The sequence below is a fragment of the Aptenodytes patagonicus genome, chromosome 3 (assembly GCF_965638725.1).
Source record: "Aptenodytes patagonicus chromosome 3, bAptPat1.pri.cur, whole genome shotgun sequence".
Lineage (NCBI taxonomy): Eukaryota > Metazoa > Chordata > Aves > Sphenisciformes > Spheniscidae > Aptenodytes > Aptenodytes patagonicus.
This window is the reverse complement of record NC_134951.1, coordinates 85,070,880-85,097,412: the sequence shown is the minus strand read 5'-3', so window position 1 is coordinate 85,097,412 and position 26,533 is coordinate 85,070,880. Positions and strand designations below refer to the sequence as shown.

Genomic DNA, 26,533 nt, shown 5'->3' with positions numbered 1-26,533 from the left:
GCCGCCGGCCGCCAGCCCGCCGCGCCTGCGCGGGTAGGCGAGGCTCGCGCACACCACCCACCCCCACCCCCCCTCCGCCGTCGCCGCCGGAGGGCGAGGCGGCCTGGGCGCGCGTGCGCAGCTGCGGCCGTTGCTGGCGGGGCCGAGCCGGGCCGGGGCGCCGGTGGCCTGTCCGCTTCCCTCCCGGCCCGCCCGCCCGCCCGCTCGGCTCTGCCGCGCCGCGAGCCTCCGCCGGTCAGCACCCGGGCAGGGGACGAGAGGGGGGGCTCGCCGCTCCCGAAATGTCGCAGACTGCCATGTCCGAGACCTACGGTAGGAGCCGGGGGCGGGGCGGGGCGGGGTGGGAGGACCCTGCTCTTCCCCCTCCCCTCCGGAGGAGCGGGCCCGGGTCCGGGCAGTCACCTCCCGAGGAGCGGGGTGACGGCCGCGGAGAGCGGGGAGGCGGCGGAGCAGGGGCTGAGCCGGTGTGGCATGAGCCGTGAAGTTGCAGGCTGTGGCGGCTCTCGGGGCTCAGGCGGGTTTCTCTCCCCCGGTTGGCGTGCTTGTCTTTTTTGCCTGTTCCCGTGAGCTGTGTGCACCGCGGTGCCCTACCCCTCCCTTTGTTGCCCGGGCTGACACGACAGTGAGCGTTCACAATTATCTTTCGTGTTGTGGAAGTGTTGACTCGAAATGTGAGTGAGATCTCGGCGAGGGAACTTAGACACTACTTGTTATGGTTACAAGGGAATTCAGGACGAAAGTTGCAGTGCATGTCCCCTGGGAGAAGCTGCATGCCTCTTTAATTGGAGATTGTGTTCTTTTGCGGATCAAGTTAGGCTTTCAGTCCTGTTGTCTTAGAAGTGCAAGCATCAAAAAGAACTGATTGTGAGAGTGCGTGAGAGAAAAAGAGTAGTGAATATGTTCATATGTCCCTATGTTGGCATGGACATCTAACTACTACTAGTAGAAAAACATCCGAAGGAGTTAAGTCGGAGTGCTGGCACTGACAGGGTGTGTCAGTGCCTTACAGGGAAGCATCGAAGTGAGGAGTCGAAAAGGTAAGCAGAGCTATATCGCTGGCTAGGTGGAGGAGATGGGAAGTGACTGAATAGTATTCATTTCTCTTCTTTATAACTTTGTTTGAAACAATTCTGTTTGCTTGAATCAATTTGCTTTTCCTCCCCTTTCCATAACATACAGTTCTGTAATATTTTGCAGTATAAAAATGCCATCATACATGTAAACATTTTCAAAGCCCATATGATTGGCTGTTGGAGAGTAAGATCAGAATTGAATACTGTGATAAACCCTTTCACTTGTCATTTTCTAGCTTTGTTGCAACATCTTCTCTTCAGTAGCTGTTCAGACTTTAGAGCTGGACTTGCATCCTCTTGCTTTTAGAGGAGAGTCTTGAAAATAAGGAATGGTTTGGACAATTACAGGAGAATTGGGCACAACAACTCTGCTAACTGCAATAGCCATCAGGAGTTCTTACTAGTAGGCTAACTTACCTGATTGTTTCTGCTGTGTAAATCAGTTTATTTTCAATACTCTGGTCATCAGTGCTTAAGATGTTTTGTCCCACTGGTCAGTGCTTTGGCGTACAGCAAATGCACGGAACTAAGGGGCAAAATGAGACAAGAGCGTGGGGCAGCCCTTGAAGTGCAAATGTTAGGATATCAAGACCCTGCTTACTTTTTTCATACTTTCTTGAAACATGTAAAACTTATATGTAGAAACCAGAGAGGTGTGCTCTGTTGATTTAGATGTGAGATTGAGCTAATTCTTCATGCTCTGAACTCTTGTGATCAAGAACTGGGATCACCTTGGCTGTGCTTATAGTGGGATTGGTGGTCTCTAAGCAAATGAGTGGGTAGACAACCAGAGATGACAGAATTTCAGCAGTGCTTCTCTTTTGATGCTCTAATAGTAAGCAAGCTAAATAGATGATTGTGTCTTAAACAAGTACATTTCAACATTTTTTGCATTGTTCCAGTGATGCAAAATAGCAATTGTAAGCCCACTGTAGCTGTTGATACTTTCCAGTTGTTTTGATGTCCTAGAAAACCAGCCCTTAAAATCGAAGGTTTACAGTTGTTGTGGTCTGTTCCTTTTATTTGTTTAATTCTTGTTTGGTATATTTCTCTCTTGAGTTTCAATATTTGTTCTATTTGTACAGAAGCTACAAAAATTCTGAGCTAGAATACTTAAGAGTGTCAAGGTTTAGAGTAGATAGAAGAATAAAAACTAAGTTATAACATAAAACTTAACAATGGCTATACCATCTCTGACCATAACAGTAACCAGTATCTAATTTTGCAGTGTCCTGTCCACATATATAGCAGCCCAATTGACAGTTCAAAGTAAATGGTGTGATAAAATCATGGATCTTCTGTGCTTGATGAACTCTCTGGGATTTATCTGCTCACTGTCCTAACAAAGAGTGGTTTGTTTCTGACCAGCTGTTACAGTGATCATCAAGGATGATAGAAGTATTAGGGCAGTTTCCCCCTGGTGACTGAGATCAGTGGTCACTCTATGGCCTCAGTGCTACAGGAATCCCTGTAGCTACTGCCCTTGTAGATGCTTATTCATGAATTGGGTTTTCTTCATATCGCCTGGATTATGACCCATCCTAATTATGTAACCTCAAGCTTTTCATCCCATACAGGTAGGCTCAGGAAAGTAGTTGGGGTTTTTTGTTCTTTTTTTAATGTCATTTTGCTGTCTGACTTTTATATGACTTTAATTTTGCTGTGAGGTTTCAACTTCTCTTCCCTTTGAAAGGAGTGGTATTTTTTTCAATACTTTTCTCAGTCTATGAGAAGAAAAGAGCCTTTCCTCTGATCTGTCCTTTCTGCCTGTCATACTTCATTATCCACGTCAATTAATTTACATGTCTCTTCCTGGATTTATTCCTCCCTGTGTTCTCTTCTCTGTCTCAAATTCTGTCTGCTTTGAACTTTTTCTGTTCACCCAGACTTACCAACTATTTCTGTCTCTTGCTGTGGTTCTTATCTCTTTTCAAATGAAGGTCTGTAGCTTCTCGTAGTCTTGGCACTAAATTCTTTGTTTGCAATCCACATTTTCTCTCCTGTAGATCTATTTCATCAGCTGTGTATCTTCTGCTCTTGGCTTTCTAATCTGTTTATCCCTTTCCTATGTGATTAATTTATTTCCCTTACGAAGTGCCAAAACCAAACCAATCCTGAATAGAAGAAAACTCCATGAATTTTAAGACTGTGTTTAGAAAGAACATTTTACTGCTGCTTTTGGGAGAGGAGGGTCATTCTTTAAAAAGTTTATCTTGTAACATTGGAAACAAATCTCTTATTCATAGGAAAATTATTCTAACTCGAGTTTTCTGAGATGCAGTGGCCTCTCTGTAGATAGTTACCATGTAACAACACACGCAAGCTCCCTCCTGCTTCCCAGTGCAAAATGTACATGGTTTTGTGTTATGGTAAATATAGACTGACTTAAAAATCGCTTACCCTTATAATAGGTAAATGCAAAGCAACCTTTGGATTTTAAATGATAGAAGGAGAGAAGACAGGTTGTACCACCTTTGAGTAAATGTGACATGTAAGATTCCAGTCAAATCTCTTCAGTCCCTACTTCTCTGTGTTTCCTCCACCAGTATCTACTACTGCCAGTCTGGTCACATGAGTTCATCAATCCCTCTCATTGTCAGAGAATGTATGGTCTTTCTGTCTGTTTTAAAATACTCCTTTTTGGTCTGGACAATTTGATTCATTCTTTTCTCCCCATCCCCCCCACTTATCTGATGGTCTCTGCATTTATCACCCTGGCTTTCAGTTTATTTAAAACCTGATTTTATTGCTTAGAGGGCATAGCTCTTTTGCTTGTAAGGAAGCAGATCTTCCCTCTTTCAAGCATTTATTATGCAGATTGGAGTAGAGCTAGGTTTATCTGTTCTACCTGTTTATCGTGTTAACTCTTATTGCTAGAGAAAGGAGTAAGCAGGGAGAATAGCTCCTCTTTTCTCTCATTTAGAGACAGCATATGCCAGTAGCAGTGCTTCAGAGCACTCTTTCCTTATGCAGACTGCTGCAAAATAGAAGATGTCTAACTACTAGAAGAGACTTTTTCATGGTGTGAATGAGAGAGTTTCCAAAGGGTCAGCATTAGTGAATATAAGTTCTACTCTTTATCAAGGAGTTGGAAGAAGACCAGACTGAGATTGAGGATGCAATTTGGTCTTTCCGCCCCCCCGCCCCCCTTCTGTATTATCAAGCATATAAGAAACGATTTAATTCTCACTACATTTTAAAGATTAAGCTGCAGTAGCTCAGAAGCTGTTCAATTATTCCTTCTGCTGAAGTAAACTTAAGTCAAAGGAGGAGGTTGGATGTCTGGGGGTGGTTTCCACATCAACCATCTGTTTTTGCTGGTACTTGAGTCAAAGCCCACAATTGTCTCCCTTCTCCTTTCCCCTCAGTCCCCCTTCTTCACCCCCCCGCCCCCAAACACATAGTTTAGCTGCTGGTGCATCTTTGGGGTGGAGCCACAGTTTTACTCCTTTTCACCTGTGCTAGAAATTAAGTTTTGTTCCCTGTACCTCCTACACAGTTTGGGATCAGGTGATGCATGTAGCTTATAGAGGGGAGTAAGCTGATTCTTTATATTGCCTTATTTCCTTAAACAGCCGTGCTGTGCGATCTTTCATCTCTTTATGCTTTCTCTAGTTCATGTCTTGTAACCCTTTCGCCTTTTGGCACAGAGTTCAGTTTTCTTCCTAAATCCTTTCTGTGTAATGATGATCTTATTTACAGGCAAAGTACTTTAACTTTCTAGACCTTTTCAGTAGCCAGCATGGTAGCGAGCATTTGTAACATCTGAATGATGTTGCTTTTCAGCTTTTCCATGAAGGAGGAACAACAGAATTCAAAAGAAAAACTTCTCTAGGGTGACAGCCTTGGCAGCTAATTGGAATGTTGGAGCTCAGAGCTGCTTTGTCAATTGCCAAACAAACAAAAAAAAAAGCTATGAAATGACTTAACTCCTCTGGGAAGAGGACACCAAAAAGAAAAACTAGAGCAATTAAGCAGTAGTGCAAACACTAGAATGAGTTGCATTTGGTGAAATTGCAAAGAATGAATATATAAAAGTTTTTCCCGAGTGTGAGTACACAGTAATGTTACAGTTGGGCTAAAAGAAGCTATCTGTCCAATCTCATTCAGTTTCTGTGTTTCTGAATGGTGCTAAATTTTTAGATACATCTGTACAGTTCAAAGAGAAGATATTTCATGTCCTAAATCAAGCAATAAAAAAACTTACAAAAATGTAATTGATGTGGTTCCTGTTATCATACAGAATGACATTATAAGAAAGAAGTTCCAGAATAACAGAATAAAAAATGTTCTCCCTGTTCTTACCTGGTATTACCTTACTCATTAATATGCTAGGCTGTGAACTTAAAAACTTGTTAAATATGGGTATTTTGACTTTTGGTATTGGCAAATCCTTTTTCTTGTCCTTCCTTGCAGTTGATTAAATGTGCAAAGTATGCCATAGTTCCTGAAACATGTTATCCACTGCTTGTGGATAAACCGTTAACATAAGTCTAAAAGTCTTTTGCTATTTTGAACAATTTACATAAAATTGGAGTTTAAACTGATAAAAGCAGTTACTTTGAAGTTACATTCACAAATGTGTCATTTACGAGTCTACATGTGTTTGGAAACATTGCTGCCTTCTTTGGTGCAGAAAGGTTTTGATTTTTTTTATTATAAGATATTGATATTTCCATTCTGTGGTAGAGAAATGTGTTTTATTCTTACTTTCATACTGTAAACAAGTGAATTGTAATTGCAGTTTCAAGTTTCACCTTAGAAAACCTGTTTGCTATTTTGCCAGAGGGAAATATTTTTTTTTGTCTACTAAGTAAGCAGGTATTGAATCGGCATTTAAGTGATTTATCTGTAGGAAAGATTTGCTTTTAAAGTTGTGTGGCACAGTAGGATCTTGACAGGAATTGGGAGTCTATTATAAAGTGCTGCTAGAATATGTTACCAGTTTAAAGACACGAATATAAAATCCCCAAATATCACTCTTGCTTTCAGAGCAAAATATAAAGCACCTCAACTTAAAACACCTCAGGAAAAATACACTGCTGTTCTGAAGCTATTGCAGATCAGTCCCTGGCAGCGACACCGTTGTTTCAGTTTCTCACTGGCCTGCAGCCTGTCTGCGCAGAACGGAGCAGCATGTTAAATTTGCTCTTCAGCATGGTTTTGTGGGTTGCACAAGTATGGCTTCGTGAACCATGTTTAAGAACCAGTGCTTACAATCACAGAGCAAATTGGTGTAGGAAGAGAGATTTGGTTTTATTCTTTTCCTGGTTTCGTTAGACAGTAGCTGTTATACTACTGTCAATAATACGAGTCTTCCATGGAAAAAAGGAAGGTAGACGTGAATTTTGTAGTTGTTTTTAACAAGAAAATCTGACAAACAGCATTCGCCAGATACATAGGAGAACCGGTTTTAACTGGATTTCAGATTTATTTTTGGAAGAACTGCAGAGACCAAACCCAGATTATTTTAATAGTGACTATGTCTCAGAACATCTCGCATTTTGAGAAACTCTGTGAAAGTGGTAAAACCAGTGAGATTACACACACCCACGGTAGTTTAAATATACAAAAAGGTACACAAGGCAGCTAACTAGTGATATTTGGTCCATAAAAAGAGAAACTTGGCTTTCTTTCAGAGGTGAATTTTTTCTTAACCTAACACTTTGGGGCTATTTATGATACCTACATTTCATACTAACAGGGAAGATTTGATAGAATGAAGCATTCTCAGCTTCAGCGTGCTTTGCAGTTGAGATGACATGAAGGGCCCTTCTTTACGGGAGCTAACATGCAAAATTTTCACAACCTGAAGCAAAATCCTTTTTGTAACTATTTTTTTCATCCAGAAAGCATGAGCAGCTGGGTGGGGGCGTGAAGAATGAGAGGAGTTTGGAACAGAATGTCTTGAGCGTGTAAATGGTCATATTTGTGAGAAAGAAACAGCAATCTTTTTCTGAGAAGGGTAGAATACAGAATCTATACCAAGCCTGTTGCAACATTTGAAACAAGAAAAATCATGCAAAGGTAAAATGTAAAAAAGCAAAAATCCTTAGTAAAACACTACCTCATTTTAAATATGAATAAAATTTGGAAAACAGGTGAAGGCAAAGGATGGTGGATGTTCCCAGGATTCATAGCCCTCTGTTTTGCTATTGACTTTTCAACAGTGGGAATTTTCTTACCATATGAGAAACTTGCTTGCTGCTTTTACCATTGCTAGGGTGTGTTTATGATGTACCATAACAAATAACAATTCCTGTGTGAAATGGAATGAGCACGTAGATTTGTGTGCATGTTAAATTCAATTTGTAAAACTAAAGACTCAAACAAGATTCTGATAGAGTAATGTATCAGTGCTTTGACTTGCTTAGCATAGTCTAATTTTTTTTATTCTGCCATCCTCTGGGCCAACATCTGTGTAACCCATTTGACAGCTCTGAACATTGTTAATGAAACCGATGTTAAGTTTTTATTTTTGTTGATATTGCAAACTTAATCCTTTTCATTGCGTGCTTACCTGATGTCTTCTGGAGACCTGCTATGTTTGTAAGAGAAACTGCAATAAAGTTGTAAAGATGACTGTAAAAAATGCTGTTGCTGGTAGAAAAATAAATAGTGAATCTTGCACGAACTGTCAAGGTTGCCTTGATGGCTCTATATTAGGGGAAGCAATTGTAAACTTTCTAATCACAGTTTATCAGCGTATATGTTTGAGAGTGGTAAGACAAGGAAGCTTTCTTCAGTCTTTAGCCAAACTGAAACCAGATCTGGGGAGGTAGTATTAAAGCATTACATGTAACTGTTAAAACAATACAAATGGACCATAAATCTTGAATACATGTATTACTAATGAACACTGATGTAAATGGCTTATAAATAGGTAAAGTGCCAGAAGTACCTGTATCTTGATTTACCATGTGGAGGAAGTGTGAAAGCAGGCATCCCAGAATAAAAATTACTTCTTGCCTGTAAATTTTGTAGAAAAATATTGTAGTTCTTCCAGCTTTACAAGTATTAAAACGAAGTATGAGTATTAAGCAGTTAATATAGAGAAGTTCAAATTAATGTGACTAAAATAAAAAAAATACAAACATTTTTAAAAGTACAAACACATATAGATTTTAAGAAACTACATCATTATATAGGGCATTTTTACTGGCTGCAGCTAATAGCTTACGTACCCTTAAAACAGGTTGCTGGAATACAAGCCAACCATATACCTGTAATTCAGCCTATTTTAACTGAATTCGGATTCAGCCATTTCCATCTTTCATTGTCATTCTTGTATCTCCATAAACAAATAGCATTCTTAGCTCTTACTTTGTAGCATCACTATTGTAGCATCACTATTGAATACACTGGGCTATTCTTCAGATTTATTGTTATTTTGCTAATTTTGTCATCTATTCCCTTATCTTTGAAATAACAGCTACTAGAGAATAGCTGGCTTGTGTACTTGGTCTTGTGACAAAAATGTGAGTGTGTACTAAAATCTAGCAATTTTTTTTGTCTTTCCATCTTCAGATTTTCTGTTTAAGTTCTTGGTCATAGGGAATGCTGGAACTGGAAAATCCTGTTTACTACACCAATTTATTGAAAAGAAATGTAAGTATATGTGAGCACGGTAAGAGTTCTCCATTGCTTTGTACCACAGATGAAGGCTCTGCTACATGAGTATCTACTCTTTGTATGGAAGTTCCCATAATTCTTTTATTTGTATAGATGAGGATTTTGACTGAGAATTATGTTCAGAACCATGCTGTAAATCTTTATTCTCACTGTTTGCCTCTAATCAAAAGCCTGATATTGAGCAGTATTCCCTATTACTATCAAATAAATGTTAACAGGGTGTTGATAAAAATACAGGCTTACTTTTTGTGAGAATTATACCTTGCAGCTATAAGCTTCCCTAGATACATAGTAGAGACTTGGATCTTTTAGAAAAAATACTGAGCAGATGAAAGAAAAGTTGAATTGCTTGAGTAGATTTAGAAAGCCTGTTGGATAGAACTCAAATCTCCCAACATCTAGTCTCTTTCTAAATAAATAGATACTCCACATTCTTTGTTAAGGACTGTGTCCTATCATAAATACTGGTAGAGACTCCATTGTAAATGTTACTTAGAGATGAATAGGTGATATAAAGAAAATTTCCTGTTGGGTAGTGCATTTAGCTCATGATTAGACAAAAATAACATGCATTTAGAAACCTTTGTAAATCTAAGGTGGCTGTTATCTTTCTCAACCTTATCTCTTGAGGAATAGCTCTGGGATAATAATGTGTAATCGCTAAGGAACATGGCATGATTCTATGATGGAACTTGAATCGTGACCTTGCTTCTAGTATGGGCAGTTGTATATTGCTGAGAATCTGTGATACATAAAGTACTGTGAACAGTGTACATAAAGCAAGTATCTCAACTTCATACTTTAAAGAAGAAGTAGCTCTTGCTTATTCACGGGCAAGACTGTGTCTTTTTGTGTTCTGCTTTTCCGTGAATTTTAATTTTAAATTGCATCAAAGTATTAGAAAACACAGTTTGAAAAAAAAAGTGTACAAAAGTTATCTTGTCATTTATTAATGTGAAATGGGAATGATTTGATTAAGGCAGGCCTTTCTAGTAGTAATTTTGAGTTGAATAAGCTGTTCAAAAATTTTAAGAATGTTTATTTCTGCATGGTGGCAGTAGGCTTATGAGTGGCACTGAATTTGATGGTTCAGGAAGTAGTTTGTAATTTGAACACTGAGGAGTTTTGATTATACCTAAATTGGATTATGTAAAAACTAATTATTCGCTCTAAATATTCTCCAAATAAGTCTGTCTTTATTTCTTTTTTGTAGTCAAAGATGACTCAAATCATACTATAGGAGTGGAATTTGGTTCAAAGATCATAAATGTTGGTGGTAAATATGTAAAATTGCAGATATGGGATACAGCAGGACAAGAGAGATTCAGGTACCCTTTTCAATCATTTTATCAAGTGTTTGTTATTAAATTGTTGCTGTGGGTGTTGAGTATTATTTATCACTGCTTATAAGTAGGCATAGTTTCTTGGTCAGTGGAATTGTTTGTCTCCTTTCATATTATTAACTAGGCCAGATCTTCCAACTTGGACATAGCGACATAGATCCATTGATTTCAGTAAAGCAATGCTGCCTTGCAGTATCTGAGGTTCTGCCCTTGCTTTCGTTGGGTATTTTCTGTGATGGTTAAGGTATATGAGTAGAATATGTGGCTAAAAGTTTGTTCACCAGTCAAACTCAGAAAAGTTTTTTAAGTAACTGTGTGTGCTTAACTCTGTGTTTAGAAGACCTTCTATTGGTTGGAATAAGTAAATGCCAGGAAGTTGTAAGCTGTTCAAAATCTGCATGAGAACAGTTTCATAGTATAATATTATTTTATTAGAGGGGAAAAAAAATCCGTTGTCAAGTTCACTTGGCTAAATACACTTCTGGAAAGACTTAGATCTTTTAAGTTTCTTAAAGAAAAAGCAATGTATTTGTCAGCTTAGAACCACCAAAGTACTTTTAATGCTGTATTTTAATTGTCATACATCTGAGGCATAGATCAAACTCAGTAAAGATCTAATGTACTCCTGAGTACATTCACCATCAAATAGGACATCAGTTTTTTATATTTTTGGGGGATGGGGTGTGTGGGAGAGGTTTCTTTGATTTGGGGCAGGGGGGCAGTGGTTAACAAAGGTGAGTATGGTGGTAGAAGTCTGAGTAATGGGCAGCAATCCAGGTAAATGTCCTCTATTAGACAAGTTCTTTGAATACATCTGTGACTAGGTAAAGCTGGGCAGTGCTATGTAGTCTCCATTAATGAGATCTCTTCAGTGTGTTGGCCAGATATCCTGGGATTCTGAGAAGTTTGGAGGCTCTGTACTTTTAGAGGCTTGTGCAAATTCTGCTCTTTCAAGTTCAAAGTGTTCACAGACTTGCAGGTCCTTCTTTTCCTGTTGCTTTTTATAGTCTATCTAATTATTTTATTTTTAAGGCTGATCACACCTCTGCGTACTTAGCAGTTACTTTTCCTCTTCCTTTACCTTTTGAAGGATGCTTTGCTTTGATTTCCTTGCCTCCTCCTCTTCAACTTAAGGACTCTTAAATTGTGCAATTACAGCTACTTTGCTCATTCTCTCCTCAGTGCTGAGAGTTCAAACATAAGTTAATTATGCTGTTTTCATGCCACCGATACCGCCATCAGCTCCCAGTTCTGTATCAGGCCATATAGTGTGATGATATGTGTAGCTTCAGCAGCATGCAGGTCATAATGGACTTTGAGAATCACTGTACAGCTATACTTAGTGAAAGTGCTTCGTCAAAAGTCTATTTGTAAACAGTCTGCTGCTGCACAGCTGATAATGTTGTCTAACACACATTTTATTTCAAATATGTAAATGAGAATTCTGTTTCATAATATATGCATTTCATATGCATTATATTAACCCAGATTTGAAACAATGACAATATTACAGAAATGTACATCTGTAATTCTATTTCAGGTCTGTAACAAGGAGTTACTATAGAGGAGCTGCAGGTGCTTTGCTTGTCTATGATATAACCAGGTAAGAAAACTAGCAACTCTTTTGCTTATAGACTACCAGATACAATTAACACGTAACGATTCCCCCCAGAAGTGACTAATCCTCTAACGAAGAATGGGCAGGAAGAAAATAAGTATAAAAAGTACTTTTGTTTTAGTGCGTATTTAAGTTTTGGAACTTGCTTACATGAGATATTATGAATGTAATAAATGTAAACAGTCTGAAAGGGTTAGACAAATACATGGAAATAGGCTCACCAGTAGCTGTTCTAATCATGGCAGACCACATGCAACCACTGCCTCAGGAAGCCTTGCAGCAGAAACTAAGAGCAGACTTTAGCCACTTTTCACCAAGGTGGTACACCCCTGTTTGTGTACCAGGAAACTCCTTATTAGTATGCTGGTATAACAGGTCATCCTCTGGAGAAGCTAGCTCTACCTACACATTCCTTAACTGTAGCCCAAAATTCTGTTCATCTCTGCATCTTTTAATATTTTAATATTACAGGCAGCCAATAGAATTAGCATTACACATTTCCACATTTTTTCCTGGCCACCATTGACTGATACTTGTCAGATAAGTTTCATGTTGGTTGATGATGGTTCGCTAGATCTGTTGCTTTTTGTCCTGTGAGTGGACTGTTCTCCTCTGAGCAGTCTTTGAAATCGGTGTTTTCTGCTTAAGGTCAGTTGGACTCACTTGTCAGTCGTACTGCTTGAAGGCTTTATCTCTGACCACCACTACAATGACTAATGGTGTGTGCAGGGTAACTGTCTGCGATATTATTGGTCTTGACGCAAATGTGAAAGTTCAGGCATGCAAGTCTCCACAAGTGTAGTAAATTCTTACAATCCCACCTGAAACTTAAGTATCAGTTGAATTCCATGTTGAACAATAACGCATTCTGTTATCCCAAAATTTCATGCACAAAAGGCTGAAACTAGATTAGTGCTTAAAACTTCAGCTTTTCACATTAACAGGGTATTTTATAATTGTGTATATTTATTTATATATTGTGGTTGATTTAGTTTTGCTTTTTAAAAACTTTAAGCTTTAAACTGTTTAAACAGTTTCATGAAGGAACTTGATACTCTTCCCAGTTCGTAGCTGGCATATTGAGATGTGTAGGTCACTTGGCTGACTAGCAGCAATTTGTGGTTTGCCACAAAGACAGATTTGCCTTCTGAGTTTTAGTTCAGTGATCTGTTCACTAGAAATGAGTGTGTCCTAATAAAGGATGTCATTTTCTACATAGCCGGGAAACCTACAATGCGCTTACTAATTGGTTGACAGATGCAAGAATGTTAGCAAGTCAAAATATTGTGATAATACTGTGTGGAAACAAAAAGGATCTTGATGCAGATCGTGAAGTTACTTTTCTAGAAGCATCCCGGTTTGCACAAGAAAATGGTAAGTAGTACAAAATCTTCATGTAGCATTCAAAGATGCTTAATACTTAAAATAATTTTTTTTTGTGCAGTTAGGGAGTACTTTGCCCGCTGTACCTTTTCAGATATCTACAGAAATGGGAGTTCTGTCTGTACATGAGGCATAGAGAGAGGATAGTGCCTGCAGTGAGAACTACATGTACTATTTAATTCTCATTACCAGCGATTCTTCCAGTCGCAGCTGCTACTTGAAGAATACCTTCTATGTGGAGATATATTCCCTAGGGAATGTAATACAACTTCAGGTATTGCGTTGCCTCTGAAGGGCTGAGGAGAAAATGAAGAGCATGATTTCCTAGTTTTCAGCATCTTACAGATTCTATAGATTATAGACAAGATTGGATGGGGTGTGCTGCAGTTGGAAGCAATGAGTTTTACTCATGGGAAACTGAGTTCAGTGCATGGCATGGATCCAGAGGACTATTACCTGGTCTGTAGTATTCAGAATTTCCAGTCTGAGGACACATATCTGTGGCAGCTAAAGCCAGTCTTAGTCTGAGCTTCTGTGCTGCGGTCCTGCCATCAGTAAAATCTGGTTTTGTTTTTATAAATCAATTATAAAAAGTCCTTTCTACCAACTGTTGCTGCTGGCTGTCCTTTTGATATAACTGTCTATTAATGGGAAACTATATGAAGTTCTTTGGTTTCATGCACTATTTTGCATGCACAGCCCAGGTTATTATCTTTGGATTCCAACTTTCTAGGATTAATGTATAAATTTCAGAGGAAGGTTTTTTGTGGTTTTGGCATCAAAAGCTAATTTTTCCAGACGATACTATTTGACAGTAGTTCTCCCTAAGAAAATTCTTACTGTTTCTAGCTTTCATGCTTTGAATTACTATATCAGATATTCCAGACTTGTTTTGAGATTGTTTTTCTGGTGTCAAATGCAGAGCTGATGTTCTTGGAAACAAGTGCACTAACGGGGGAAAATGTTGAAGAGGCCTTTGTACAGTGTGCAAGAAAAATACTCAATAAAATTGAATCAGGTAAATTGAGATTTATATTCTTTTAATGCTTTTTTCTCCGAAAACTAAAAGTACACCTGGAAATATTGCCATTCAAAGTTCTCTAATAGAATTAACCCAAAGAACGAAAATTTCATTGTGGTAAAATAACCCATTTGGTTTATAGCTGCTTCCCGTACGTTTTAATAGGAATGGGCATCTAAGTCCGATCTGTATATCTAAAAGGTGTGAATTCTGGATGTTTTTACACAGTGTTTACCTTAACAGTCAGCTCTGAGTGTAGGCTGTGCATTCTGTGGATTGCTGTGTCCCTACAAACATCAAGCCTGACATTAGACAGGTTTAGCAATGCAGAATAAAAACCTAGTATCAGGGCAGACATAACTTTTAATTCTGCTTCTCATATGTAGCAGGAAATACAGTCAAGAGAATTTGAACAATATGAACAACTGAAAATTTCAAGGATGTTTCCTAGCAACTGTGTTTCTCTGAAGTGACCTTCCTGCCTCTCAGTTAAAACCATTTTTACTTTTGGAGATCTAGAAATATACCAGAAGCTTCTCAGCGCAAGTGGGCAGGTTTCTATCGGAGGCAGGCTCCTAAGTGTTAGGTGTCGTTACAGCTAATGTGCATTCCAGTTTTCCTCTCTTACCTTCTAGTTGTTTGATATCTTCAAAGTTTTAAGTATTGGCCATATTGAAAAGTCTGTCTCAGACTCCAATTACGCATTTTGAATGCCAAACAAATTTTTAGATGAAAAGAATGTGGTATTTTCATAGGAATTTCCTTATTACTGCATCAAATCAATGCCAAACAGCAGCTTTCATTTTAAACAAACAAAAAGAAAACAAACCAAAAAGCAAAGTATAGCTAATTTCTCCTGATACTGTAGTTCCATGATTAATTTGAAGAGGCATTACCACAACAGAAGTAAGTCCTGTTTTCTGTGAGCTGCTCCTGTTTTCTTTGTGCCAGCACACATGCATTGAATCCTGGAAAAATTGAGACTGGAAAGAGCCTATGGAGGTCTCCAGTCCAGCCTCCTGTTTAAAGCACGTTCAGGTTCAACGTGAGAGCCAAGTTGCCCGGGGCTTGTTGAGGCACATTTTGAGATGCTCCAGGAACAGAGATTCCACAGCCCCTCTGGGCAATGTGTCCCAGTGCCAACCAATTGCTGCTATCTACTTAGTCAGTTCCCAGCCTGTACCCGTGCTTGGGTTTGTTCCATCACAGGTGCAGAGCTCTGCATGTGTAGTTGCTGAATTTCATGAGGTTCCTGCTGGCCTGTTCCTCTAGCTTGACCAAGGTCTTTTCTGAATGGCAGCCCTACCCTCGAGCTATCAACTGGTCCCCTCAACATGCTGTCATCTGCTAACTTACAGAGGGCACACATGTGTGCAATGAACCTGAATAAGTGATCTGAATTATTCAGAGGGATTTTTTTTTTTTTAAGAAACCTAAATGTTTCTAATCTTGGCCAGTCCACCATACAGCCGTAAGAACATTTCTGAAGGCACAGGGTAAGGACTGGGCAAAAATAGATACCAGAAGTAGGGAAGGTTGAGATCATTTCCTCTGGGGGCAGTGCTTTATGGAATCATACCGTCAGATTGATCCATTTTTGTTTGGCTTGGTATGTACAGTACTTCTTTCTTTGCATATTAGTCTCTGAAAGCAGAGTTTAATAGTGTTCGCAGAAAACGTTTTGGACATTTCCTTTGTTAGAAGTAGTGCGAATACATTTCTTGTACCAGCCTAACTCGGAGACAAACTGCTCTGTCATTGTGATTAAGGGCACATGGTTGAAATTACGGGAGAAGATGATCCAGGCTTGGAATTGCCTAAAAGTAAACAGAATTGCAATAGATCTCTCCATAACTAGAGTAGAATATCATTACGCATTTTTATCTACTGTTGTCAGTTAAATTGGAATGTATTATTTGCAAGTGATCCATCTTCTTGTGACCATTTTGTTTCTCATCAGGAGAACTGGATCCAGAAAGAATGGGCTCAGGTATTCAGTATGGAGATGCTGCCTTGAGACAGCTGAGATCACCACGTAGAGCACAAGCACAAAGTGCTCAAGAATGTGGGTGTTAAAGAAACAAAATACAAAATTCCAAATACTCACTTTAGATACAGAAGGTAAGACTACAAAAATCTCAGGGTATTGGGTAAATTACCATATTTCATAAATGTGCTGTATTGAGTGCTTGGCTTTTTCACAGTTAGCCTGTAAAGTAACATAGAATATAGTGAAATAATGCACAGTAGAATGGATTTTTTTTTTAATACACTTTGATTTTTTTTTTCTTCCTACCATCTGCCCACTAAAGCAAGACTAGTGCTCTTACTGAAGTATTTATAGATCTTTGCTTACTCTGAGTAATGCTCTGGAAAACATTGAAAAATTCTGTATTCCTGAAATGCATTATTGCCCAAATAGTTACCTAATGCACTGTAGAGAAGGTGAACCATTTCTGTTGTATCGTGGACAAATACTACTAGAAATGAGAATTCACAATGTATGGTGCAGTATCTTGTCCAAAGCTATTATATAGTCCAAAGCTATATTGTCCAAAGCTATTATATAGTCTGTCCTGAAAATAGGAAATTTAAAGACTGAGACTTGAAAATTAAAGGTAATACTGGATTTCAAACTTACGCTTTTTTTTTTCCTACCTAAAACCAGCCCAAAGTGGTTCTGATTCCTGTCTGCTATGAGCAGAAATGTCAACAAGAAAATAGCAGCACTGTCATCTGAAGTAGCTCTTCTAGGGCTGTTGCAGCCTGTGGAACGGGTGTGCAGTCTTCTAAAAGTCTTCCAAAGACATTCTTCAGAGGAAGTGAGGAACAGATTTTTCCCTTTAGCAGTAGTAGGGGAAGAGACCTAAAGTCACATAACCTACTCCCAAGAACAGCTTGGTGGTTAGTCTTTCTTACAAACAGTTGTCCTTAAGACATCTCTCAGTATTCATGTATTTTACATAACTCCTTGCAGTATGTAAGTGGCTGTTAGGACAGTCCTTTCTCCCTCACTCAATGAGGGTAATTAAGGAATTGCTGTGTAGTTAATTATTCTGATATCATTAATCCTTATTTCTCTAATACAAGGAGAGCAATATCAAATTAAACAAGTACTGCAGGCATAGTTACTGCATCATTTTTACTGTATTCATTTTTCATCAGTTTGAGCAGTGCACACCAGCAGAAGCTTTACAGAATGTTAAATAAGGCAGCATGTAAGTCTACATTCTCATATTTTGTTCTATATTCCGGGAGCTTAGCTCCCAATTAGAGCTCAGGATTTTAAATGGATAGGGATCCTTGAACTGCTTTTCTCCCTTATTTTCCTCCTATAAAATATCATCCTTCAACTAAGAGACTGCTGGAAAAGGGTGTTAATTTAGTCCAGCTTCGGCACAGCTCTGCAGGAGTGAATAGTTATTGATCTTATTTCAGGAGTCGAGTTTTCAGATTGATCAGATGTAGGTAATTGATGGAGTTCTTGTGTATTTTACAGCTGTCCTTGCAAATGGTGTTTGAAGAAACAGAAAAGCTTGAAGGCTATGCAGTTTTTAAAAACATCTTTCCACTATCTACAAACAGAGCAGACCACTGCTGACAGAAAGGTGTACCGTGTGGTGTGGGGCAGGAATGTTCACGTGACACAAAAGTCTGCAAAGCGAACTTGATAATTCAGTGGACAATATTAAGACTCATACCTGTATGTAAACATTTTCCATTACCTATCTTTGTTCCTTCACCTCTAGTTTAAAGCATTGCTATATAGTGTAAATAATGTAACAGTAAATTTACAAAGCATGGTATACTTACGTATGCTGATAGAATGTTGCACTACAGTTTAATATTTTATTTTTTTATCATATAAACAAATTTAACTGAGGTAGGCTTTGTCATGTTTGTTTGTTGCACAATAGTTTATATTTATGACCTGAATTACAGAACCATTGGCACTGTCAGTGAGGGGTTGTTGTTTTACTTTTTCCTACTTAGTTGGCCACATTCTAACAAGCTGTTGATGTGACTGATTCTCAGCATATGGTTAGGACCCATACTTAAGTTTACTAATATGTCAAGTTGGAAAAGTAATTTTTATTGACGTTCACATATTCTATTTTATCACAGTTCTTAAATAACTTCTGAAGCTCTTTTATCCAACTTCAAAAGTTTAGAAAAAATAAGTCTCTCAAATGGCTGTTGACTGACTTGGATTTTTTTTCTTGGTCCTGACGTTTTGTATAGCACTGGCATCATGAAGGTGGAATGTATATGTGAACAGAACTGTGCATCTTCTGTGTGTGTTGTGATTCTAGGGCAGGGGCACGGGCTTATGGAGAATTATCACAGTAGGAGTTCTCCTAACCTCTTATCACAAACAGAGCAATCAGCTGTGGAAATATGATCTCTGTTGAAGCATACCTGGTGAGGTACAAACTGAACCCAAACAGGTTCTTCTAAAGTATCCTGAATGTATGAAATTTAAAATACTAATTTCTTTTTCTTAAACATTTGTGAAGTACAAGTAAGAACTTGAATTTTAAAATTACACTTTAAAATTGGGAACTTAGAGTCTGTCTTGCTGGAGCTCTACCTTTGAACTTCATGTGAGTGCACTGTACGTAACGCTGTCCACATTGCCCCCAGGAGACTCATGTGATGGAAGGAAAAAAATCAAGCGTACTACTTATGTAGTTCGTTCTTCCTGTGAAACTCATCAAGGGGAATTTCAGCCTTAGTACTGATATTTTTTTTTTCCTGTGTTTAAAACATGCAATTCAGACTTTCTCTCCTGCCCTCTTTCTATTGTGGGGAAGAGGCATGGGGCAAGAGGTTAGGAATCCTGTCCTCATTCCTCAGCTGGAGACAGAAGAGGAAGAGACTTGCAGAGAGTCCAAGAGGGAGGACTGAACCACAAGTACTGTGTTTCACTTTTACAGTGCCATGACAACTGATCAGGTAAGAGACCTGTGGCTTTTGTTTTGCCAGGTAAGGAGCTGCAGAACTAAGCTAGTGTTTCTGGAGGAAGCTGAATTCAACCAATCGAAGGGGGCAATTTCACTGGCACTGATGGAAATCACTAGTGACATTTTTACTTAGTTACTTGTATAACTAGAAATGGGATGTCTCCTTGGAAGTGCAAATTAACACGAAATAATTAATTTGATTAGAAGCCAGTATGGAAATTCAGAGGTCATACATGCTTTATTGTTTTCTATATATGAATCTTTTCTATTTAAGGGTCACTTGTCAAATGCATGTTTAAAAACTAAACCAGAAAACTAAACCTATGCTGTAATTTAGAGGGCAGTTAAAGCACAAGAGCAAAGCAAGAATGCTACACAGAGGTATACCATCTTTCATGGAATTGGAATTGTGTTTAAAACTCTTCCCTTTGTCCTGACATTTTTGGTTCAAATGGATGCTTATCTGAAAATTACACACCTTAGGTCATCTCTGAATTAAAAGGAATTAAGTTTGCTTTGTACTTGAAAAGCCTAGGTTTAGTTTTACAAAGGCTGTTGGGTCCAAAGACTTTTATGTTACATCTCTCCCCTATGTATCTTGTTATATTTAGGATTGGATTTGGTACATAACTGGTAAGTTATTCCCAAGGAGTATTCTCTTCCTGGTGAGAGTGTAATGTATTTCTGAAGCACCTTAATAATTGTGCATTTACCAGAACATGAAAGAACTCCAAAGAAACTTACCTGTCTTAATCCTCACTCAATTTATTTTGGAAGTAATTACCAAAAGCAAGTCCTGGGAGGTAGATATTGGATGTAGTTGTCTCCTCCACCAGTCAAAATGGCATATTATTAAACTGAGAGGCATTGTGTTTCTGCCAGATGTGGGGAGGGTGTTGGTTCCAAAATCCCAAACCAGTTCTGGAATGCTGGGAAAAGATGAGATTTTGGGGAGTCTGTTCCCACCCTTACCACAATCTAATCAGGTTTCTTCGTACACTGACAAAAGTGAAAGCTGAGTGTGCACTTATCAGCTGGGACATAGCACAAGTAAAGCTAAAGGTCTCTCTCCTGTCACTGTTACAATGGTTGAAGTGGCATTGGCTGTTGATCAAAACTACTTCTCATTATTAAAGGAGCAGGGGACTGTTAACCAATTTTGTTGCTTTTAAATAGAAATTTTAGGGGTTTGGCAGGGATTTTCTTATGCTTCTTCCTGTCCTTTTCCCTTTACATATAAGACTGGCCTCTTTTGTATACTTGGTTCTTATGATAATTTTGTCAAGTGTCTGTCGTTAAGAAGCAGTAAGCACAGTTTTATTCTTTCTTTAACCAACTGTCTTAAGCTGTCCCCCTTCCTACCTGGAAGGAAAGAATAGTGTCGTCATAATGAGTTTTGACATTTTTACCACTTTTTTAATGTATACTCTTACTGTATACACATTAACCAGGTTAATGTGCATGTTTTGTAGTATCACAACCTTTTATGCTGCATCTCACTAACATTTTAAAAGGAAACTTTCTAAAATGGCCACTCCTGAGGGAAATACTGTTGGAAGCAATAGCTCTCATCAGTGCAAGCTATACTGCTTACTATTTCTCCTCTGAGGGTTTTTTATTTCTGAAAATAAACATCATGCTAATAACAGCCCTAGAGTAGATTTTAAGCTTTAGCATTATAGTTCACACTGCAAACCAAACCTAGTTCACCTAAACAGTAAGTGGTTAAACAGTAATAGGATAAATTATGTATGTATGTTTTTAGTGTAAAATTCTTACTTTACCAAAGCGAGATGGCTTGGAGTTTTACATGAAATAATACTGGGTACCTATATCCTAGGATTTATTGGATGTGGAGCTTTAGCTGTTCAGACCTTTAAAAGATTTAAATGTCTTATTAAAGCCACTGTCTTGCCTTTTAATGAGTCTGTTGGCCTACACTACTTCATTTAATGCTTGTATCTAGCACCAAATAAAGAATCTTTCCTGACTTTCTAGGTGTCTTACAGCAAATTCTATTTACCTGTACAAGTTTTGCCTGCTAGGTGAAGTCTGTAACATGACAAACCTTAAATCATCTTGAAAAAACACTTCTGCTAAATTCATTGCATAGTCAGTATGTGGCTAGGAAAGCAGCAGCAGCTGCTAAAGGAGCTGGAGTGCTTCAGTGTATTTCTGGAACAGGGCCTTCATTGCACTCTCTGGTAGCAGCTTTGCCTGTGGCATGGGGGCCCCAACCCTGCAACACTACTTCTGCCACCCCCTGTTAGAGAGGAACAATACATCACTTCCCTTCTGTGTGCCCTTGAGAGGTTAGGGCTGCAAAGGTGCACTTACTTTCCCTGTGTCAGTCTGAGATGGATCTGTCTAGATCTCTCAGAGAATGTGGCTTCAGAAGTTAATGCTTTAAAAACCTAAAGTAAGGGGAAAAATACAGAATGCATTTGCATTTACAACTTCTCCAGACTATTAGGCAATTCATAGTTGACCCATCTCTTGTCTGTTCTTTGTATTCAACTAGGTACCTTATGGTGCAAAAGTACACAGCTTCCATAAATCCTTAAAAAATTAATGCTATAAAAAAACCTGATTACTCATTTGCATTATATTCTATATGCTGAAAGAATTAAACACTGTAAAAATCTCAAGACATATACTGTAAATCCACAGAGTAGAAATACCAGGTAGCTTTGTTTCCTTCATTTACTGTAGAACCAGCAGCATGTGGAACTTCAGTGTAGCCATCCTTTAATAGCTTAACTTTTCCTATTTGCAAGATTATACTTGTTCTTAGTGATGTAGCTTCCTGATTTTTCCCATGTTACCCTCTTAGAATTTTGGAAGAAATTAATATTCCCAAAGGCTTCAGCATGCATAGCACTTCAGATAGCTGCTATAATTTAGGCTCTATTTTTTCCTTGTTAGTGGTAGAAAAAGCCAGTCAGATTGGGAAAGGGTATTAAGAATATGTGGGAGGGTTACAGGAGGAACATAGGGGAGAAGCTCAGCTCTCAGCTGGACTTGTAACTGTAATCTATCCCTTTACCCAACACCAGTAAGAACTTTCCAAAGAGAATATATGGGAGAAGGAGAAGCTACAGTTTGCATGCAGAGTATAAAGCATCCTGTAATGGAAGACCTGAGATCCCAAAAAGACAGTATGAGCAGTCAAGGTACTTTGTATCACTCATTTTATTCTCATATACAAGTTGACACTACACTATTAAATATAGACAATACAGAAGCATTAAAAACAAATACTGTTTAGAAACTTTAAAAAAAACACATATTGCTTCAAGCTTAGATGGTATTTCCCTATAATTTTTAAAGTGAATTCAGTGCTAACAATAGCTGAGGCAGCTTCCCATTCCATTGTACCCCTAATTTTCTAGGGGCTACTGTCAAGGTGTTGAGTCAGGCTCCATATATGGCTTTGTGCTGAGTACACTGAGCTGGAAAATAAACTGGAACATCCAGGTTACCACACATAAGGCCCTCAGATTGCTAGCTTTTGGTCCCTATCACAGTAAAAAAAAAAGAGTCAGAGGCCTTATAATTCAGTGGCACTGCATTACACCATAAAAAAAAAAAGAGAAAGATACACTTCCCTACATGTTAAAGATTTGATTAAAATGTACATTTGCTACCTGGATAAAATTCTTACCAAAAATTCAGGTCTGTCACTCAGTTTTGTTAAGTTTAGCTCCAAGTTTAGCTATCACCTTGACTATCTCAGCTTCCAGTGAAAAAGTCTGTAATTCATAGTTGCAAAGATGTGACAGCAGTGACTGAACAGGCATGCTACTGTATTTTACAGGGACATTCTTATGCAGTTTTCATTGTAACATTTACATTGTAAACACTAGTCTTCACAACACTATAGTTAAATTGCAGCATTACACATTATAAAAAGTCTTGTTTCACTTAGCTAAGTACTTTCAGAAACAAAAAGGAATAAACAGTTATTTTAATGAAGACTTTGGACAACTGAGTATTTACTGTGTTCTTACAAACAAAGTTCTACTTCTAAAACAGGAGTGAGAAGTGTTCATCACTTGGCTGAATTCAAGAGTCCATGCAAGACAAAGTTTAGAACTTCCTTAATTGATAGGGTGACATTCACTAGGTTTTCCATTTTTAGTGAGTCCAATTTGATGCAAAACAGCTACCTCCTGTAAGAATCTATGGAATATAGTTAAAGCTTTTACACTTGAGAAGTTCTGCTTTCCAAGTCAATTGGCTTTTCATTTGTTAGCATCAAAACACTAGAATAACAGTTTTCCAGACTTCAGCCTGGCACATGCCAAATATTTTGCATATACAACTTGCAGTGATCAGAACTGTGCTATTTCACATAGTCTAAGCAAACCTACTAGCCTTTTTTTTAGTCAAATAATGCCCAAATGCAGGAAGGCTACCAGATTTGCAGAATAATTTACCCCTCACTTCAGGCATTATATTACTTAAACCAAGATAGTACCAACATAGCACCCAGGATTATTTTTAGCTACCGACCATTTGAAAGAGCATGACAGTGACTCACATGACCTGATCAGTTTCAATACCATCTTTAGCAAATTGTTTCAGTGGGGAACAGCTCTTGACCAGACAAGGATAAGAACTAGATCATTTCCTCAGTACACAGCAGCCTTAACGATTTGAAAATTCTCATGCTCTATAGAACACCTGAACAAGCCTGTTTGAGATGTTTTAAGTTTGGTACCCAGTATCCAAGGCAGAAGACATTTAAGCCTTCTATAATTATTGGAAAGACCAACATCTAATGGGAGATCCATCTTATCCAAAAATGGGTACTTAAGGCAGGCACATAGTCATCTTGGCTCCTTCATTCTCAGTGGGAAAAGAAGTGTAGAAGCTGTCTTTGAAAGCATGGCAAGATGAGTCCTGCCCTAGACGATCAAGGAAACTGTTTAATGTGACAAAATGCACTGAGGGCATAGTCCATCTGCTGTAGTTACATAAAGCCTACAGAGCCTGTGGGCAACAGGAACAGGCAGAGTTTTTATTGAATAAGGCTGTTAAACACTACTGAGTTAGTGGTTTGATACTGTTCAAAGCTAGGGTGGATTTCTGAATTGAAACAGCATCAGAAGCAACTTAGGCATATTTACAACAGCTATGTAAAGAGGAAAACAGCATAAAAGGAAATTAAAAGAACCTCATATGGAATAAAGGCATCCTCTGGAATAGTTTGCCTCAGTTTTGGGCACTGTTCTAAAGTTTTAGGAAGTTCTAGCCTGTGGTTTACCTAAAAGTTGGAATACAGTAATTTTGCTATGTTTAAAACATACTTAATCATACTTTGCATTCCCAGACTTAAAAGCTGTAAGATCTCTAGTAGGTATCCTGAACAAGAGTTGTCTGTATTTTTATAGCTTTATGCTTAAAAGGCAGGTAAATCAGATTATAATTTCATGGATTCTAGGACTTCCTAGCAAGATTAAAATTGAGAGTAATGAAACCTTTACTAATGTGATGTAATGTAATTAACACTAGGAGGCAGCAGACTGGGTCCCTTTGCATGATTACTTTCTTTCAATAACACAATGAAACTTTTCACTAAGCAAGTAACTCTGTGTTGCAGTAGTAATTCTAGAGTCCTGCTTACTCACTGAGATTGTGGAATGAAGCTAAGACTAGCGCAGGTTTCTGCTGCAGAAGTGCAAGTGTGCTTCCTGTGAGAAGGTGTCCAGTCTGTAAAACACAAGCTTCAAAACAGTTAAACTGAGATAACCAGCATATGTAACTAACACACAACACATCTGAACAAAACTTTGAAGCTCTCAACTATAGCAATAATCTGCCTAAAGCTTAGTCACCAAACTGAAAAAATTAATTTACAGCAGCTTGAGAAAAAAAAACCACTGAGGATCTCACAAACAATGACTGTCTTACTATGTAGAAGTAGGACCTACAAAGTGAGAGTGTTCAAACTCTGTTATATATTCTTGTTTACTAAAGGGTACCTCTCTCCTTTTTCCCCTAGCCCCCTCACCCCCTCCAGTGAGGAGTTCTGCACCAATTTTGAGGCAGAAGGCTTCTCAGGACTTGATCTACAAGTTTTATCAATGTGATTTTCAAGTTTAAAACCTTTAACAGTGTACATGTACAATACCACTAAATGGAATGCATATTGCACTCTGACCCCCACTGAGAATAATAGATATTCTTAAGTGTTAAAAATAGACTTCACTAGACAGGAGCCAGCCCTCTCCTTCAACAAACTGGCATTTACATGATTAAGCATAGAGTAAGTGTGACCACAAGCTCAGTACAGTGGTACAACTTGATACTGGTAGAACAAGCAACTGCTTATTGAGCAGCAGCTATCTGGTAATGATTGTCTACATCAGTTATTTGGTACAACAGGCACAGCAACACAGCAAAACAATCCTGTAGCTGTTTCTTGCCCTGAAAATTAGTAGTTTGTTCTAATGACGTTAGAAACAGCGATAAAAGTTAGCATCAGCAGATTCACTAATCAAACAAGGTTTTTTGAAAGTTTCTATATACAGACAATACTTGGTATTTGCCTGCCTACAGCATTTACATTTATTAGTGCTGTTTACCAGATCCACTGGCTTTCCTGTTGCCTGTCTTAATATACTTATTTTGGTAGAAGTATTAAATCAAATAGTAATTAAATCAAATGCAAAGGCACCTCCATCACACCTTTAAAGCCTTTCCTCAACACCACCTCCCCATGACTTGGACTTTTAAAATAAGGGACAACAGATTATTTGTAACCAAGATCAAAAAAGTGTTTGCTTTGATTCCCTGTATGCTAAGGTTCACCCCTCCCGCCCCCAAAACAAGTCAACTGAAGCATTAGAAAGATTCCCAAAAGGGGAATTGTTTAAAAGTTTGGGTAGCTATATCTAAAAGCCTCTTCAAATGTTGTGGCTCCAACAATACACCCCACTGTGAGGTAGGTAGCCAAGATAAAAATATTGTAAGAAATATTTTAACAGCTGGAAACTCCCTATAAAAACCTTGCATAAGTAATTTGGTTCCTTGCACCAGTGTCCTGATATGCATAACTTCTTTTGAAGATGCCTAAGGGAATCCAAATTCACCGAGCTCTTGCTGAGTAGCATCTCATATACTCTGTCATCCAAGGGTTGTCTGGTGGGGAGGGCTTTATTCGCCAAGCTTTCTCTGCTTCCGCTGATCGCACTCGTCTCTGAGAAAGCTTCCTTTTCTCCACTTGTCTCCTGTTCTTTGCTCGTAGAGCAGATTCATGAATCTAAAAGACCAGAGTTAGTATTATAGCAGGAAAACAGCCTAGGAACCCCCCCTAAGAAAGCTTTGTTTCTTAATCTTACTGACGTATTGTAAAAACCTCAATTCTCCTATTTCTACCATTTTAAATTCTTAAATACTCTTCAATATGCCCAAGCATCCCTTAAAACCTAAGCCATAGTAGTAAGACAAATCCCTAGAGACTCCTTACTAGAGACTGAAGAACTTAACTTTGA

General features: G+C 38.4%; 2 protein-coding genes across 3 annotated transcripts in view; one reads left to right on the top strand and one right to left on the bottom strand.

Moving 5' to 3' along the window:
• The first annotated feature begins 210 nt into the window (after window positions 1-210).
• RAB4A (RAB4A, member RAS oncogene family) overlaps window positions 211-26,533 on the top strand; it is a 27,937-nt gene continuing 1,614 nt past the window's right edge. The window contains exons 1-8 of one of the 2 annotated variants that reach the window (XR_012994964.1): window positions 211-312; window positions 8,601-8,681; window positions 9,919-10,033; window positions 11,589-11,651; window positions 12,886-13,040; window positions 13,972-14,067; window positions 16,031-16,191; window positions 17,570-19,026. Coding sequence is in view for 1 of the 2 variants with exons in the window: in XM_076334106.1 (XP_076190221.1) it covers window positions 282-312; window positions 8,601-8,681; window positions 9,919-10,033; window positions 11,589-11,651; window positions 12,886-13,040; window positions 13,972-14,067; window positions 16,031-16,146 (657 nt within the window). In the remaining variant the exon portion in view is untranslated. Of the gene's footprint in view, window positions 313-8,600; window positions 8,682-9,918; window positions 10,034-11,588; window positions 11,652-12,885; window positions 13,041-13,971; window positions 14,068-16,030; window positions 16,192-17,569; window positions 21,030-26,533 lie in introns of those variants that run through there. The other variant, XM_076334106.1, reaches the window with a different exon arrangement.
• The window catches only part of CCSAP (centriole, cilia and spindle associated protein), a 15,450-nt gene continuing 11,125 nt past the window's right edge, over window positions 22,209-26,533 (bottom strand). Inside the window, exon 3 of the mRNA XM_076334104.1 lies at window positions 22,209-26,301. Coding sequence (XP_076190219.1) covers window positions 26,128-26,301 — 174 coding nt within the window. The 3' untranslated portion in view covers window positions 22,209-26,127. The remainder of the gene's footprint in view (window positions 26,302-26,533) is intronic.